Below are 16,241 nucleotides of genomic sequence, written 5' to 3' on the forward strand. Positions count from 1 at the left end.
TCTGTCACTCTACAGGGAGATGTATAACACTTGCATGGGATCCCAAGTTCGAAGGTTGGTTTCAAAATATCCTTCTGCTGCAGGGGTGGGGTTTTCCCTGAGGCAGTGACCTCACTTGCACATCTAAATGGAAAATAGAGCACCCACCCCGCCCCCTCCCCCACCCCCACCCCCACCCCCCGCTTCCAAAGCAGGATGCATTAGCAGACTTCTATTTAGGAAGCTGGGATTTTCCTTCTGATGCCTTTATCAATTTGCTTGTAGTATCGCAGCGTAGAATTACATTGCATACTGTTTGCCTTTTATGTGCTGGCAAACAGAACAGGGAACAGATTGAAGTTTGTTCCACCATTCACGTGTTTCTGAGGCTACCAATTAACGTAATCTGTCAAGTTGTGTGTCACACATGGTTATCTCAGTAGAGATGGTAGAGGTATCTCAGGTGCCTCGTTCATTCCACTCATTTGGTATAAAACTCCCCAAACATCATGAAGTAATGTGGGAAATGGGTAAAAGCAATGCCGACAAATTGTTTCACAGCCACTGAGTGCCAGCCATCTATTGAACCTTCATGGCTTTCCCTTGGACATGAGGTCTAGCTCAATTACAACTCTTTCAGTTCCTAGGGACACGTTTCTTGATAGAAACCTGGCACTCATTGCTCACAATGACATCATGCCTATCTCTGATTCTCCAAAAATAAAAGTTCCTGTTGACTTCTCGGTTGACATCCAATAGGGCCACCATGTCTTTCAACCAGAAAATTCCAGTATTATTTTGCAAAGGCAGTTCAAAGAATCAACACCTACCTTTTAAACCTGATCAACAACAAGGTGGCCAGATTCAGCAACTGAAAGTACAGCAGGCACTTAAACTTGAAATATTTCAAATTGCCTGTACTTATGTACATCAAGATATAGGTGTACATCGAAATGGGAATCCTGTGCCATCATTCTTAGGCAGTTAGCAATAACTGGCATTGTACTGAACATCCTGTACTTTTAGTTGCTAGATCCAGTAAACTCATCCAAGATGGTCAGCCTTTGGACTTGCAGTTTAAGGGAGTAAATCATTCGGAGTATGTGATTGACACTCGCTTCACCTTTAGCACACATAACCACTGCTCAGTAGGGCCAGAAAACCACACAGGGATAATGAATGTTTCTCAATTATCCATGACAAATCCCCCTTTAATGCTCTGGCATGCTGTCTTCAAATACTAGTACTTTTTACCAGTATTGATAGTCCTGTTCTTGGCTAGAGATTCATCCTAATTTCAAACTCACTGTTGAACTAGCATTTGAAAATCAGCTCTGTTGGGTGATTTTAAAGGGGACAAAGTTAGCCTCCCAGAAGGACTCCAAACTTAGCTAAATTTTAGCCAAACCAAGCCTACTGGTGTACACTTGATTCTGACTCCTGCTGATCCCACAGGACAGAACAAAACTGCCCCTCTGGATTTCCAACACTATAATTCTTTTCCAGCAGGTGTGTGGAAACCACTGACTTTTGGGTTATCAGCAAAGCACTTTAACCAGGGTGCCACCAGGACAGCTTCCAAACTTCTCCCAAACTCCAAATCACCAAACCAAGACTCTTGGCAAGCCCATGGGTGTCAGAGTAAAATGTTCGTCCTGCGGTTCATTTGCCTGATGTTTACAGAATGTTACCTAAACGCAGGAAGGCCACCAGTCTTTCTTCCTTTGTGGGGGACTTGTACCTACAACTTTTGGGTGCCATCCATCTGTTTCACCATTTGCTCTACCCAGATCTGCTCTAACTAATGGTAAAATAATAACTAAAAGTAATAATAATTTTAAACAATAATTTAACAGCTACCTCCCTCACATTCCTTAGATTTTTCTCACCCTTTTTCATCTTCCAGGAGTGAATTTCTCTGACTTTTCAATAGGGGTAATTTTCTCTTGGTTTATTACTTCTTGGTGGTCTAGCTTTGAGTCTGTACCCATAACTTATAACAAATTGCCTGAGCACAGTGAGGGTTTATGGTTGAATACATAAGGGGTCCTTGTGACACTGTGGAATAAGCATTGAGCTAGGTCAGCAGTTCAAACCCACCAGCTGCTCTACAGGAGAAAGACAAGGTTTTCTGCTACTATAAAGATTTATAGTTGCCTGAAAACCCTAAAGAAAAGGTCTGCCTTATATGTCCTAATATACTCTATGGCAGTGAATTGGGTTTTCTGGTTGGTTGGCTATGTAAATATGTTTTCAAATCACTGGGTTTAAGAAAAAACTGGATGTGAGAACAATTTAATGACATCTGTAAATCTGTAATGGTTAAAGAAGGGAAATACCATTATCTAGGAGCACTGGTGGTGTAGTGGTTACTCACTGGTTTGTTGAAACCACCAGTTGCTCCACTGGAGAAAGACAGAACTTTCTACATCTGTAAAGAGTTACGATCTTAGAAAGTCACATAGACAGTTCTACCCATCCTGAACGGTCACTCTGAATCTGAATGGACTAGATGGCAGTGAGTGACCATTATCTACACTAATTCCTTTTGGCATTTGGACTAGTTCTGTTCTCAGTCTTAACACATCCCTCCTCTCTTCCCAGTATCCTCAGCCTCTTATGCATATTGAAGACTAGTGTCTGTCAGTAAAAGACACTAGCTACAAGAGAAGCCTCAAACTCAAATACTTATAGATAGGAGTCATGTGGAGTGAATGTGGAAATGGGGGCCATGTAACCGACATTAGGAAGTGTGAATACCTGGGCAAACTGGAGAGAGTACCCAGATCTATAGTCTTGAAAATACTTGATTGGACTCTATTTATGCTTCAATCTGGAAACTTTGGCGGTCTTGGTTTAAGTAAAAGGCAGGAGAAAGTATGCCTGGCTACTGGACAAGTTTACAGGTGAAACGATATCCCTGATTCTTCCACTGCTCAGGGGAGAAGGGATTGTCAACTTCGTCTTGAACATCGGTTTCACTCCAATGATATACTTCCTTTCATCGGGGAAATGGATGCATTAGATTATGATAGCCCTATGATAGGAAATAATTATGTAACACACTCCCATCTTCTAATTTCATGCTCAGCAAGCCACTTGTAGATGGCAATTTTGACTTATGAATTTTTCACAGAACACCAACCAAATGGATATTTATGTGTTTAGTAATAAAATTCCTCATGAAAACCAGCTATAATGGTGCAATAAATAAATCATATAACATTCATAAACTAGAACACTGTACAACAGCATAGACAAGTGTGTGAACGCTATTTGTAAATACAGAGATAGATCTCTAAAACAAAATTAAGAGAAAACCGAGCCACAACGGGACAAGTATATTATGAAACTATATATAAATTATAAACATTTAAAATAATATACTGCTTAGGGATATGCATACATAGGTAGTAAGTACTGCATATAGGATTGTGGTTATATCAAAGTGGGAAAAAGAAGGAATGGTGAAGAAGCATTTGATGAAACAGAGACCTATCAACATACCAAGTTGTATTTTGAATACTTGATAAATTCATTTTGATGGTGGCTATGCAGGTTTTCATCTTTCCTTTTGGAATAACTAAAAATAATTTGCAAACACCAACAACAGTAGCAAGAAAACAATAATTAAAAACCATAAAAGGGATTTCATGTGTATAGATGGGTATTTTTTTAAGTTAGTTGGTATCAATCACCGTAAACTTTCTGTTCTAGCAGAGCTGAGAACAAGCTCCCAGAAGGCCGCAGCCACACTGACCTTCATCCACACACTTACCGCTATGAGCTTCATCTTGCCATCTTCAAAGCCAACAGATGTACAGACGCTTCAAAAAGTTCATGGAAACATGAATGATGAGATCATGGACTTTTTCCATGAACTGTTTGAAGCCGCCTCCTCTGTGTGTGCTCCATTAGCTCTAGCAGAAAGAAAAGTATCCAATCTTGCCAATGTGGAAAAAATTACCATTAATGAGCTAGAGGGTTTCAGAAGAGGAACCACATTTTCCAGGCTGAAAGTCGCCAGTAAGTTCCATTTATAAAGTGGAATGGGTTTCAGTTCAAACCCCTTGGATAATACTCTCACGGATAAAATTAAAATTCTTATATATTTTTACTATATGGTAAAAGTTTTAAATCTAGGCATTTAACACTGCTGGCCCCATTGTAAAATGCCCTTCCCTTTGGCTTGTTCCAATGACTGTGTTCTATGCACCTGTGACCTCTCAGTTGGAGAGTCTCCTGGTAGATTGTTTATAACTTCCTATTTCTCTCATCCACAGCAAGACCTGAAGCTCAGGGTTCTGAGCACATGCAGTAAACAGTTTGATTTGGAAACTCTGTAATTGACCATATAATTATTACAATGAATCCCATAGTTCTAAATTATACTTACCATTGAGGGTGCTTCGATCAATCAAATTAGTATCAACTGGCCAGTAGCCTCCATCTCCATGACGGCCTAATAAATGGGAAAGGATGTTGGAAAGTTAGTGGATAGACAATCTGAAAGCAGACACAACAAGAATCCACAGCGTACAAGAACCATGTAACTGAACGTGCTTATTTTAGCCGACTCGAAGAAAGCCTGCCCAGAGAAATGTCACAATACTGGTGATAAGCATCTCACACCAAAGCAGTTTTATAAACAAGTTCCCTTTCTCACAGAGGAGTGTTTCCACTTTCTCCTTCTCCTCCTCCTCCTCCTTCCAGTATTCTTGTAAGGTGTGAAAAAAAGAGGGCAGCGGCAGGAACACTGTGGACGCTATGCTCAAGAACTATTCAAAACAGAAATGGTGCTAGTCCCGGCAGGGCTTTGAACGGGATTTCCGCGATTCAATCACGCCCAACAATGAAAATCCAGATAGAAATTACATTTGTAAAATTAGGGTGTTCTGGAACGACAACCCTGGTAACCAGAATGGGAAAACTGACCAAAGTCAATGCTCTGCCGGAAGCTTCATCGCCCTCGTGGAGAACAAGGTCAGCCTAGGATAGGGGAGAACTGCCCTGTGAGTTTCTGAGATGGAAACTCTTTGAGATAGCAGAAGGCTCCTCTTTCTCCAGGGATGCGGCTGATGGCTTCGAACTGCAGATCTTGCGGTTGCCAGCCTAATGCATAACCACTATGCTACCAGGCTTTAGCACACTGTGTAGCAACCGAGTGTCTTCCTCAGCACCATGATAAACAGCAGGGCCCCCCTCACAAGTGGCAGCTCCCTGCACTGCTCTGCATGGGCATTGCTTCCTACAGTCCTGACACAGTAATCGAATCTCCTGCCTCTGGCTCCTGAAAGAGTTCATGATGCCTCTTCTGAGTCTTCTATTCCCGAACATTGACATATAAATGTGTGTGTGTGTATTCCATTCTGTTTCACACAAATCTACAAAACCTTGTGTCTTTACTATTTCAATTTGTTGTTCATGACTGAATGAATGGTTCCAACTAGTTTGAAGGCTTGGATGGCAGTGCTTACAGGGCCCCAGACCGGCGTCCTCTCCACCGTTGGGGCTCCTATAGGCACTGGTCCCCTCTGACAAAGGCTTGTGGGGACCATTGTTACTGTAGGAGACGACACATTGCTTCTTATAACCGAGCTCAAAATTTCCTACCTGCCAGGGAATTGGATGGTAGCTTCAGAGTAACAAATGGGAAAGAGGCTACAGTTTGCAAACATACCATGAAAGGAAGATTCTCCTGAGTATCTCCTTATTGGAAACCACCCTTCATTAGATGTTTCTGTTTAATAGTCATAAAAGTAGTATTTAAGAAAATAGAACTGGAAATACTACTAAAGCAGGAATAATTACACCACATCATCCAAATTAAATTAATTGGTTTTCACAGCAGGTAACTCTTAACTGTAATTATTTGATTAACTTCTGAATTCTAGAATATCTACTAGGTAGTACCTTTACAGAAAAATAGCGGGTGGGAGGTGAAGAATCTCCATGCGAATACATATAGATTTCCCATTTTATCTACTCTGAACGCAGTTCTATTTGGTGGGTGATATCGAGGAAATTGATTGAGGCCCTCAGCTATCGTAACAGAGGTTATGTTTCTCACACTTCGAGATTTTCAATTTCTTCAATGTAAGAACTCTCCAGTCCTTCCCTTGTTAACATCCTTTTTCCTACCCATTACTCTTCGCACTAACGGTTCACCAAAACTGCATAATGTGGGTCATGAAAGAGCTGTGAAGAAACAGCGTAAAAACCTTCCTCAGCTCCACACCTTCATGATTCTAAAAATCCTCCCAGTAGCTAATCAAAGCTGAAGTTCAGATGGCAATCTGCCAGCAAGCAGTGAAAGAAATGTATCCACTCTGTGATAAAGGTACTCAGCAAGCAGGCAGGAATAAAACAAAAAATCAAAAAACCAAACTCATTGCCACTGAGTTGATTCAACTTTATAATAAACCTACATGACAGGGTGGAGCTGCCCCAGTACATTTCTGAGACTATCAATCTTTAGGGGAGTAGAAAACCTCATCTTCCTCCTCAGAGCAGTTAGTGGTTTTGAACTACTGATCCGGTGGTTACCAGACCCACTACACCACCAGCAGCCACTAAGCATTTCTGCTGACAGAAAAGGAGACATTCTTAACACGATTTTACCCGTTCTTCGATGCATGGCAACTCACTGTGAGGGGCACTTTGCACTAAGAAGAGGTGGGGAAAGTGGATGTTATGGATTACATTGGATCTCTCAACAATATGTTGAAGTCCTAACCTGTGTACCTGAGAAAGTGACTTGTTTAGAAATAAATTCTTTATTGGAAGATATTATCAGTTAAGGACGTCAGACAGATGCAAGGGGGAGTCTAATCCCTTCTGGGTAGACTATGATAATAGGAGAGAAATACAGGACACAGAATTAGGCCCAGGAGAAAAACAGAAGCCACGTGGGAACTAACAGCAAGCACACATTTTATTGGGGGCTCATACAGCTCTTATCACAATCCATACATGCATCCATTGTGTCAAGCACATCTGTACATTTGTTGCCATCATTTTCAAAACATGTTCTTTCTACGTGAGCCCTTGATATCAGCTCCTCATTCCCTCCCCTCCTTCATCCACCTCTTCACCCTCACAAACCCTTGATAATTTATAAATTGTTATTATTTTTCCATGTCTCAGACTGATCAATGTCTCCCTTCACCGACTTTTCTGTGGTCTGTCCCCCTTGGAAGAGGTAATATGTAGATCATTGTGATCGGCTTCCTCTTTCTCCCCCCACCTTTCCCTTACCCTCCTTGTATCCCTACTCTCATTGTTGGTTCTGAGGGGTTTATCTGTCCGGGGTTCCCTGTGTTTCCAGCTCTTGTCTATACCTGTGTACATGCTCTGGTCTAGCCAGATTTGTAAGGTAGAATTGGGATCATGATAGTGAAGGCGGCGAGGTGGGGGGCGGGCATTAAAGAGCTAGAGGAAAGTTGTATGTTTCATCAGTGCTATACTGCACCCTGACTGGCCCGTTTCTTCCTTGTGACCCTTCTGTAAGGAGATGCCCAATTGTCTGCAGATGGGCTTTGAGTCTCCACTCTGCCCTCACCCTCATTCATATCGATATGATATTTTGCTCTGGGTCTTTAATGACTGATACCTAATCCCATCCACACCTCACGATCACACAGGCTGGTGTGTGTCTTCCATGTGAACTTTGTTGCTTCTGAACGAGATGCCTGCTTGTTTGTCTTCACGCCTTGAAGACCCCAGCAAGGTGTCAATTCTTATGGAAGCAGATAGTAGCCTGACCATTCTCACACAGTGTTTGTGAGTTAGAACTGCCACCCTCACCCTTAGCTGCCCAAGATTGAACCAGCAGGGCCATCAAGACTCCGTAAACTACATATAAAGGCCAAGGAACACCAAGAAAAAGCCAGGGTTACCAGAAGCTAAAAGAGACAAGGAGGAATCTTCTGCCGCAGTGAAAGCACAGCACTGCTGTCACCTTGACTGGAGACTTCCCATTTCCAGGTCTGTGGACCAAGAAGACATGACTGTCTTTTAACGCCATGCATGTGCATTACAGAAGCCCTCAGCAACAAAAGCAGCGAGTTACCATGAAGCAGTTAGCTCAGCATTCTGATCTCGAAGGTCTTCTGAGAACCACAGAGAAGACGCGCATGCAACAGCCCAGTGCCAGAAGGTGGTACAACTGCCCCAGAGGGGAAGGGGGAATGAAGTGTCTTCAGACTGTTCCCAAGAAGAAAAACTTAGGTGTAATAGGATAACTATGTTAACTCTGGCTTGCCAGGCCTTGATGATAGAAACCTGCCTGTTTCTTGAGTAGTTTATTGCGTTGTTGCTCTTGCGGGTAGACACAGCAGAACGTATGCCAACTCAACAGATTCTACACGAAATTCCATCGACTATGATTCAACTCTTGAATTGGCAACCTTCCCACTCTCCTTTTCGGATTATTCCTCCCCTGTGAATACCATCTACTTCAACTCATCGCCCCTGGAATTTTCTACATAATCATGCCAGTTGCTGCTGTCCATTTGAGCCCACATAGGTAGATCTTTTAAAAGCACAATGCTCAAAACAGTACTAGTTAAGCTACACTATTTCTTGCGGCACCTGCCTATTTTTAATTTGCATGCATTTTGGTTAGTATCTAATAGTATACTTTACTACATCCTTCCAGGAGCCCTGGTTGCTACGTAGTGTTGAGTGAGGTGCGCAGGACCTTGCTCCCTGGGAGAAAGACGGGCCTTTACAGTTACAGCCTTTGAAACTCACAGGGGGCAATTCTACCCTGTCCTATGTGGTCACTATGGGACAGGCTCGGCTTGATGGGCAGTATGTCTAGAGTCTTGAAAAACGCATTTACACTTCACCACAATGTCATAGTCTTAGCATTCTCTGAGTTTAAATAAACATTCAACACAAAATGCTCACTGCTATTGAGCTGATCCCACCCAGCGCAACAGAGGCTTTTGCCTGTCTCGAGGTCCCTGACTTCTCTCACAAATCAACCCTTGCGGAATTTAGACGGAACACGTTTCATTTGACCTTCTCAGTAAACCAAAGAATTAACAGCTTGTGACTGACACACACCGCAGTGTAAGCTTGCCTTAGCATTCCCCAGCATTTTCTCACTCCCCCTCTAATCTTTCAAGACCATTCTGCCCTGTGCTTCAGCGCAGTTGAAATCAGACGGACTTCTGTCTTCCCCCTATAGGAAGACTCCCTCACCCCCTTTTCCAGTGTTCCTTTTGGAATAAAACTATCTTTGTCTATTTGGGCATCATCTGGTAGAACGTCCTTTGTCAAAACTAAAATCACCATGCACAACATAAGAGGCACACAAGTGATGTGGATTTCAGAATCTGACCAGGGAAGGGAAGAAATTTTCAGTTCATGGTAGTGGGTCTCCATGAGTCAAAACTGACTCGATGACAGCGAGTTTGTATCTTTATTTTTTAAAGACCCTACGAATAGTTTACACGATAAGATCTTACTTTTTAAAAATTAGCTATTTTCATGCATAAAATTCGGAGTGGCCATTCACAGAAGAACAAAATCAAAGGCACGACCAAATAAAGCCTTCAGAACCTTTCAGACCCTCAGCATCGATAGTGCTTTTTCTCCTCTGCTTGCCAAACGGTTATGTGACAAAGTGGGTATTACAATGGAGATTCATGAAGAGAATGGGGGACCATGAGAGAAACAATTGAAAAGACACAAATTACAAAATTTGGGGTCAATTGGATCAAATAGAGACAACTGCAACACCTTTTCCAAATATCTTGTTTGGGTTGACTCTGACGCATCAGAGGCCTCAGTGTGCAGAGAATATGTTAAGCCCAGAAGACATTGTGAAATCACTGTTGGAAGAAATCAAGTGAGACAGAAATTCTCTACAAATTTTTAAATGACTTTTTTTTTTAACATCGGAAAGCAACCAACTAGATTGCAAAGCAGTCAGCCAAGAGAGATGCTAACAACCCCATCACTTAGGCCAGTAAAGCAATAAATGATTCCTGCTGGGAATAATCCTGGATTTGCTGGAAATTAGGTAGATAGCCTTTGGAGGACTTCCCTCTTCCGCTAGCATCCTAACAAATGTCTTTTTAATGAAGTTTCTAACTCTCCTGTTAGTTTGTGGGAGGATGCATAAACAAACCCACAAACACATCCATGTATTACTTAGACATAAAGCTCTGCGGGTACAACACCCCTTAGATTTAGAGAGGCTCTTGATTACACTGTGAATTTCAATAGGTAGAAGACAATCAGAAGCCATCCTGGTCAGAACACTGGCTAAAATAAAGGAGCTCTAGACATGATTTCTAAGGAAGGCAGAGTAGATTAAAACTTGGGCTTTCTACTTACAGAATCCAAGAATATTGACATGGGTTAACTTTTTGTTGGTTGTAATTAGATTGATACCACAAAAGAAAATTAAGTTGCTCTTAACATTCCCAACAGAAAATACATTTAAGGAACTTAATATGATCAGTGAGCAAGATTGGATTTATGGTTATTTAGATCTCTTGCCCACTATAACAGGTACACCCAAAATCCGTTTTTGGGGTTTTTGTTGAGGCTGGAATCTCTTCATCTAAAGACATGGGAATCAAAATTTAATTTCGTGTGTTCCTAGTCCTCCATTCTCTATAGCAATGGTTCTCAACTATCCTAATGCTGTGACCTTTTAATACAGTTCCTCATGATGTGGTGACCCCCAACCATAAACTTATTTTCATTGCTACTTCATAACTGTAATTTTGCTACAATTATGAATCGGGCAACCCCTGTGAAAGGGTCGTTTGACCCCCAAAGGAGTCGCAACCCACAGGTTGAGAATCACAGCTCTAAAGGATTTCCTTTAAATTCTACTAGAGCTTTTATTTATTTATTTTTAACTGGACAGTAAGTAATAAGTAAAATAAAACAAATCCTCCACAGACGATGAAGACTCAAAGGAGAGGGCATTGGTGCCACTCGTTTGCAAGGCAAATCAAAGTTTAGGCTGGCTGTTTGTTGATATGGATCAAATATCGGCTGTGCTCAGTTAATATGATTAATTCTGTGCACACGGGTTAAGGACATAGAAGACTGATGAGATTTTGGATGATGGTTGGCATTCATAGTCATTGGATGAAAGCATATCAACTATTGACTTATTCCAGAGCTCTTAAGGATTTGTTTCTTTTTCTGTTTATTTATAAAACATATAACTTGTCATGATTAATAATAATTCATTATTAAGATTTATCAAGCGCCCACTGCATCTAAGGCCCTGGTGCACAGTGGCTGCATCGCACAGTTACTAACAAGGGATTAGTACTTCTAACTCCCACCAGCTGCTTCATGGAAGCAAGATGTGACAATCTGCTTTTGTAAAAATTTGCAGCCTGGGAAGCCCTCTGGGACAGTTCGACTCTGTCCTACAAGGTGGGTGGCTATGAGTTGGAATTGACTAAATAGCACTGCATTTTTATTTTGTTTTATGTCTAAGGTACAGTCCTGGATCTTCAGGGAAGGCGTACAGGCAATCCTCAACTACAATCAAGATCCTAACTCTGCCTTTATATAGAATTATAGTGAATTAGAATATGAACATAAGGTTCTAATTTAGCATCAGTTAGTCAAGTGCTTGTCTAACACACACTATATGGTTGGCCTTTCTATGTACATAAAACACTTAAGGAACATTTCCACATACATCTGAAAACAATAACAATACAATACTAATAAAAGTAGTTATGTAAGGTAATGTACTGAAGAATAGAGGCTCATTCTCTGTGTGTAGCCATATAGAATTGAATAAAACACACACATGCACATGCAGCAAAATAGTCCTTAAAAGAGTTTAGAAAGAAAAAAAAAAGATCATGGTTGAAAGTTAACGCCTCATTCCATCAATGTCTCATATACAGGAAACAGCATTCATGAAGCACCATTATTACAACATTAATCATTGGATGATGTGGATGATGATGGAGAATAAGATTGCTACTATAAAAGCGAATGGGGCTGGTGTTGGGTGAAGATGCACCTGGTGTTGGAGATTCAGGGTTTGACCCCCTTGCTGGAAAGGGGGGATTTGCTACTGGAGTTTACTCCGAGACATAAAGCTTTCTTATCATAACTGGCCTTGTAGCAGTTGAGGCCTCTGCCAATTGATAACCTTGGATGAACCTCTCTGTATCAGTAACTTGTCCCACTAACTGCCGTCCTTGCTGCGTGGAGATGAAAGGCTAAAGAGCCGTCTATTCTTTTGTCCAGAACTCTTTTTATTCTGGAGGTTTTAGGCCCATTCTGCTGCTTCAAACGCTACCACCTGCTGCTTTCAGTCCATCACGTCTCCATTCATTAATTCTTCATCATCAGAGCCGAGTAACTAGACATCGTTTTCATTGATGCTCACATGTGATTGAATACTAACATCAACTCAGCTTGGTTTCCTCTGGTGGCATTGTCAGCTCTAGACCAATGAAGAGAACAAAATCTAAAAATTAATTAAAAAATCTCCCTGCCATCGAGTCCATTTGACTCACAGCAAGCCTGTAAGATGGGGTCGCATTGCAGTTGTGGGTTTCTGAAATTGCAAAACACGCATGAACGTGGGCATAATTTGTTCCACACTCCTTTTACATTGGGCCGTGGCATTTCATTCAGCAATATTTTTGAGGGCATCGTAGATGTTATAATTCCCTCAGAACTCCCTTAATCTCATCATATGATCTGACTGCTTGTGAGAATGCCCACAGTAAATAATATTTCATAAAGGAAGCTTGTTAGGCACCGACTCAGCAATCCTATGAAAACAGAGCAAAACACCACCAGGTCCTTTGCCATCCTCACACTTGTTCTTATGTTTGAGCCCATGTTGAAGCCACTGTTTCAATCCATCTCTTATCCATTGACTGAAGCAGGAATGTGGTGTGTTGAGGGGTAAGAGAGTTTTAAGTAATAGTTTTTCAGCGAAGGCCATCTAAAGTGTTTGGTGCGTTCTCAAGTACGGGGAGAATCTTGAAAGGCATTTCATTTTGGCCAAGTACTAATGTGCAACAGCAGGGACAAGATGGTTTAGGAATCCATCTTCTAAGATGGCGATTAAAACCTAAACCTTTGCACTGTGTTTCAAATAATGGGACGATAATCCTTAATGAGATGGTCATATGCCTTCAAAGTTTGTTAGAAACACAGGGCAAAGGGTTGAATTTGAAATCCTCAAATGCATTATGCCGAAGAAACAATTCTCCGGTGGCACTTTGGTGGCAATGGGTAGGATGTTCTAACCACATGGGAGAGAGCTGGGGCTGTCTTCCCACATACTGACTTAATAGTCTTGACAGCCCTAGATGGAGTCGCTGGGGTTTGGAATTGACTAGAGAGCAGTGAGTTTGATCCGTAGATGACCTCTGCCCTGATGCAGTTTTTTCTTCTTTCAAATGGTAGGTCCTTTGAGGCATTTTCTCCAAACACCAGCCATTCAATCTTTGATCGGGTATATAACTTCCCACTTCCATATTTTTTCCAACGTTCAGGGAAATCACTGGCAGCGCATACATTGGTACTCACTGCTCGATGTCTCCCTTGAACTTGAGGCAAATTTGCCCTCACTTTGGAACTCACTTGCAACGCATCCTTCACCACAATCACTACTTCCTGCACAGGATACTTGTCTGTCATTGAAAAGGCTTTGAGTCTTTTTTTCACAAAAGTATGTCTCATAGGTATATTGTGATGATTTTGAATTTGTAAGCAAATTATTAATTGCTTTTCTACTTTGATAGTTGTATCAGTGAACAGCATAACAATAAGTGTGTCTTTAATCATTGACAACTTTTCCCATTCTTCCTTTGTCTCATTTGTTCCTTTGAAATGGTTCTGATCACTGACCCCTTGTACTGCCACTACGAATTGAAATCAACTCACAGGCTGTGCTTATTATTCTTACCGTAAAATTATTCGGCTTTGTTAAATATTATTTTCATTTATCTGATATTTAAAAACTACAAAGAAATACTAAATGCAGTATTTTCAAACTTATATGTTATATACTCAACAACATCTATTTCCCTGAGAGCCCCTAAATTATTTTTTGCATTCTATCCTAAGTCATACTATATTATATTTTCAAAAGTAAACATTCTACATTAAATAAATGCATAAAGTATAACTATAGTCTGAGTGACATATAATTAAAGTGCATCCATGTTTGAAAATGAATCTGAACAGGACTGAAAATGGATAGCGTCTTTTTAAAAAATCAGAGTTAGAAAATTATAATGCTCCATCAATAGACCGTGTGACTAAAAATATTGTTTTTTTTAGAAAGTGTATAGAATACTATATTACTTTGAGAATTAAAATGCTAACAAATAGTGAAATTATGTATTATTTTTCCAATTTAGGAATTCATCCCAATAATTTTGTTAATATTTTTTTAAAACTACCTGTGCTAATGGTTAGTAATTAAGACAAATGTTTTCTACTTGTCTTTAAGTTTTGTAGCAAGGAAAAACTGATTATAGAAATAGAACTGTGTAAAATAGATCTAAAAATACACTGCCATTAACCTGATTCCAACTCATGGCGACCCAATAGACAGGGTAGAGCTGCTCCTGTGGGTTTCCAAGATTGTAATTCTTTATGGTTGTAGAAAGCCTCATTATTCTCCTGAAGTGTGGCTAGTGGTTTTGAACTTCTGACCTTGCGGATAGCAGCCCAACTCATAACCCCTATGCCAACAGGAGCTCCTTTTGGGCTGCTAGAGGTGGTTCAATTTGGCAGACCTTTTTTGAGAGAAAGATGCGCCTCTCTGATTTCCACTCTTGGCAACCCTCAGGAGCAGTTCTTGTCGTATAGGGAAGCTGCAAATCAGGATGGACTGGAAGACAGTGGGTGCAGTATGGGTTTAAGGAGATATTCAGCTGAGATTTCACACTCCTTTATTGTCAATGATTTTTAAAAATCATTACAAATCATAAATTGTTTAAGAAGTGACCTTTCCCCTCTAAGCAATGCGCCTCATAAGGACCCTTCTCTTCTTTGGGGGAGTATGTAATATGTATTTGGGGGGAGTATGTAACATATATTTGGGGAAGTATGTAACATGTATTTGGGGAAGTATGTAACATGTATTTGGAGGGTGTAACATATTTGGGGGAGAATATAACATTGATTTGGGGGAGTGTGTAACATGTATGTGGGGGTATGTAACATATATTTGGGGTGTGTGACATGTATGTGGGGGAGTGTGTGGCATACATTTTGGTGTACTGGAGCCTGTAGCAGAGCCATTATGAGGAGAAGTGACAGCATCTCTATTAGGAAGTGTGACCCTTTACCCTCTGTGCTGACCACTGTGTCACCTTTATTCTTTCTCAATGCCGTATTAAGATAGCCTATGAATTGGGGTATATTGGTATATGCTACTAATCTGTACAAACATGTTATTAATATGAAATTAGTTCTCCATGTTCTTGTTCGTACTCACAGTTTATTTCTAGATTATTTCTAGATTTTTAGCATGTGGGTACATGAATATTTGCATATGTATGTGTGTCTAAACATCAAAAATTGAATATGTTAAGTCCTATTTGGAGCAGATGGGAAATATTTTCTATGATGAAAATTTCAGCACCTTCCAGGACTTAACTGGGATTTTGAATCTTAGTGTCTGCATTCTTTAATATAAATGTTTATAAATTCAGGGAAGAAGGAATCAAAAAGGAATCTGCTAAAGACATGAAGAAACATTGATTTGGAAATTATAGCCTTTTCTTTAATTCATATTTATTGAAGGGAGAAAACTCAGTCCTAAAACTTAGGGTCCTAAGAATGACATCAATTTCTAGAGGAAAACATCGACCTCATAGTCAAGAAAATTCATTATCTGACAAATGCTCGATATACATCTTTCCCAGGATGCAGGACACTTAGATATCAAAACTGATTTTCTGAAAACAATTCAGGAGATAATGACAGGTATTTCAAAGGTTTTTGTGACTTATATAGTAGTGAATAAAGAATATCCCTTAAGGTCATATGAATATAGTCTTACTGTCCAAAATATAGGTCATTTGAGGTATAGGCGAAGGATATGATTGGCTAGAGGCTGGCCAGAGTGTTTATGAAATCAATTTGCTATGCAAATGATAACAGAGCTGACTTTGAACCAAGGCATCAGGATATCCAGAATACAAGAAAGAGCAGGCATCAACAACAATAGGCTATTGCAGACATACACCAATGGAAGAGAACCAGGGGGCTCTTCTCAGTGTTTCCAG

At 40.5% G+C, this 16,241-nt stretch overlaps 1 protein-coding gene across 1 annotated transcript in view; it reads right to left on the minus strand.

Annotated features, from left to right (window-relative positions):
• Positions 1–16,241, minus strand: part of DCC (DCC netrin 1 receptor) — an 824,140-nt gene that overhangs the window by 93,450 nt on the left and 714,449 nt on the right. Inside the window, exon 21 of the mRNA XM_075533227.1 lies at positions 4,376–4,441. Within this exon, the coding sequence (XP_075389342.1) occupies positions 4,376–4,441 (66 nt within the window). The remainder of the gene's footprint in view (positions 1–4,375; positions 4,442–16,241) is intronic.

Source organism: Tenrec ecaudatus, chromosome 15 (assembly GCF_050624435.1).
Source record: "Tenrec ecaudatus isolate mTenEca1 chromosome 15, mTenEca1.hap1, whole genome shotgun sequence".
NCBI lineage: Eukaryota > Metazoa > Chordata > Mammalia > Afrosoricida > Tenrecidae > Tenrec > Tenrec ecaudatus.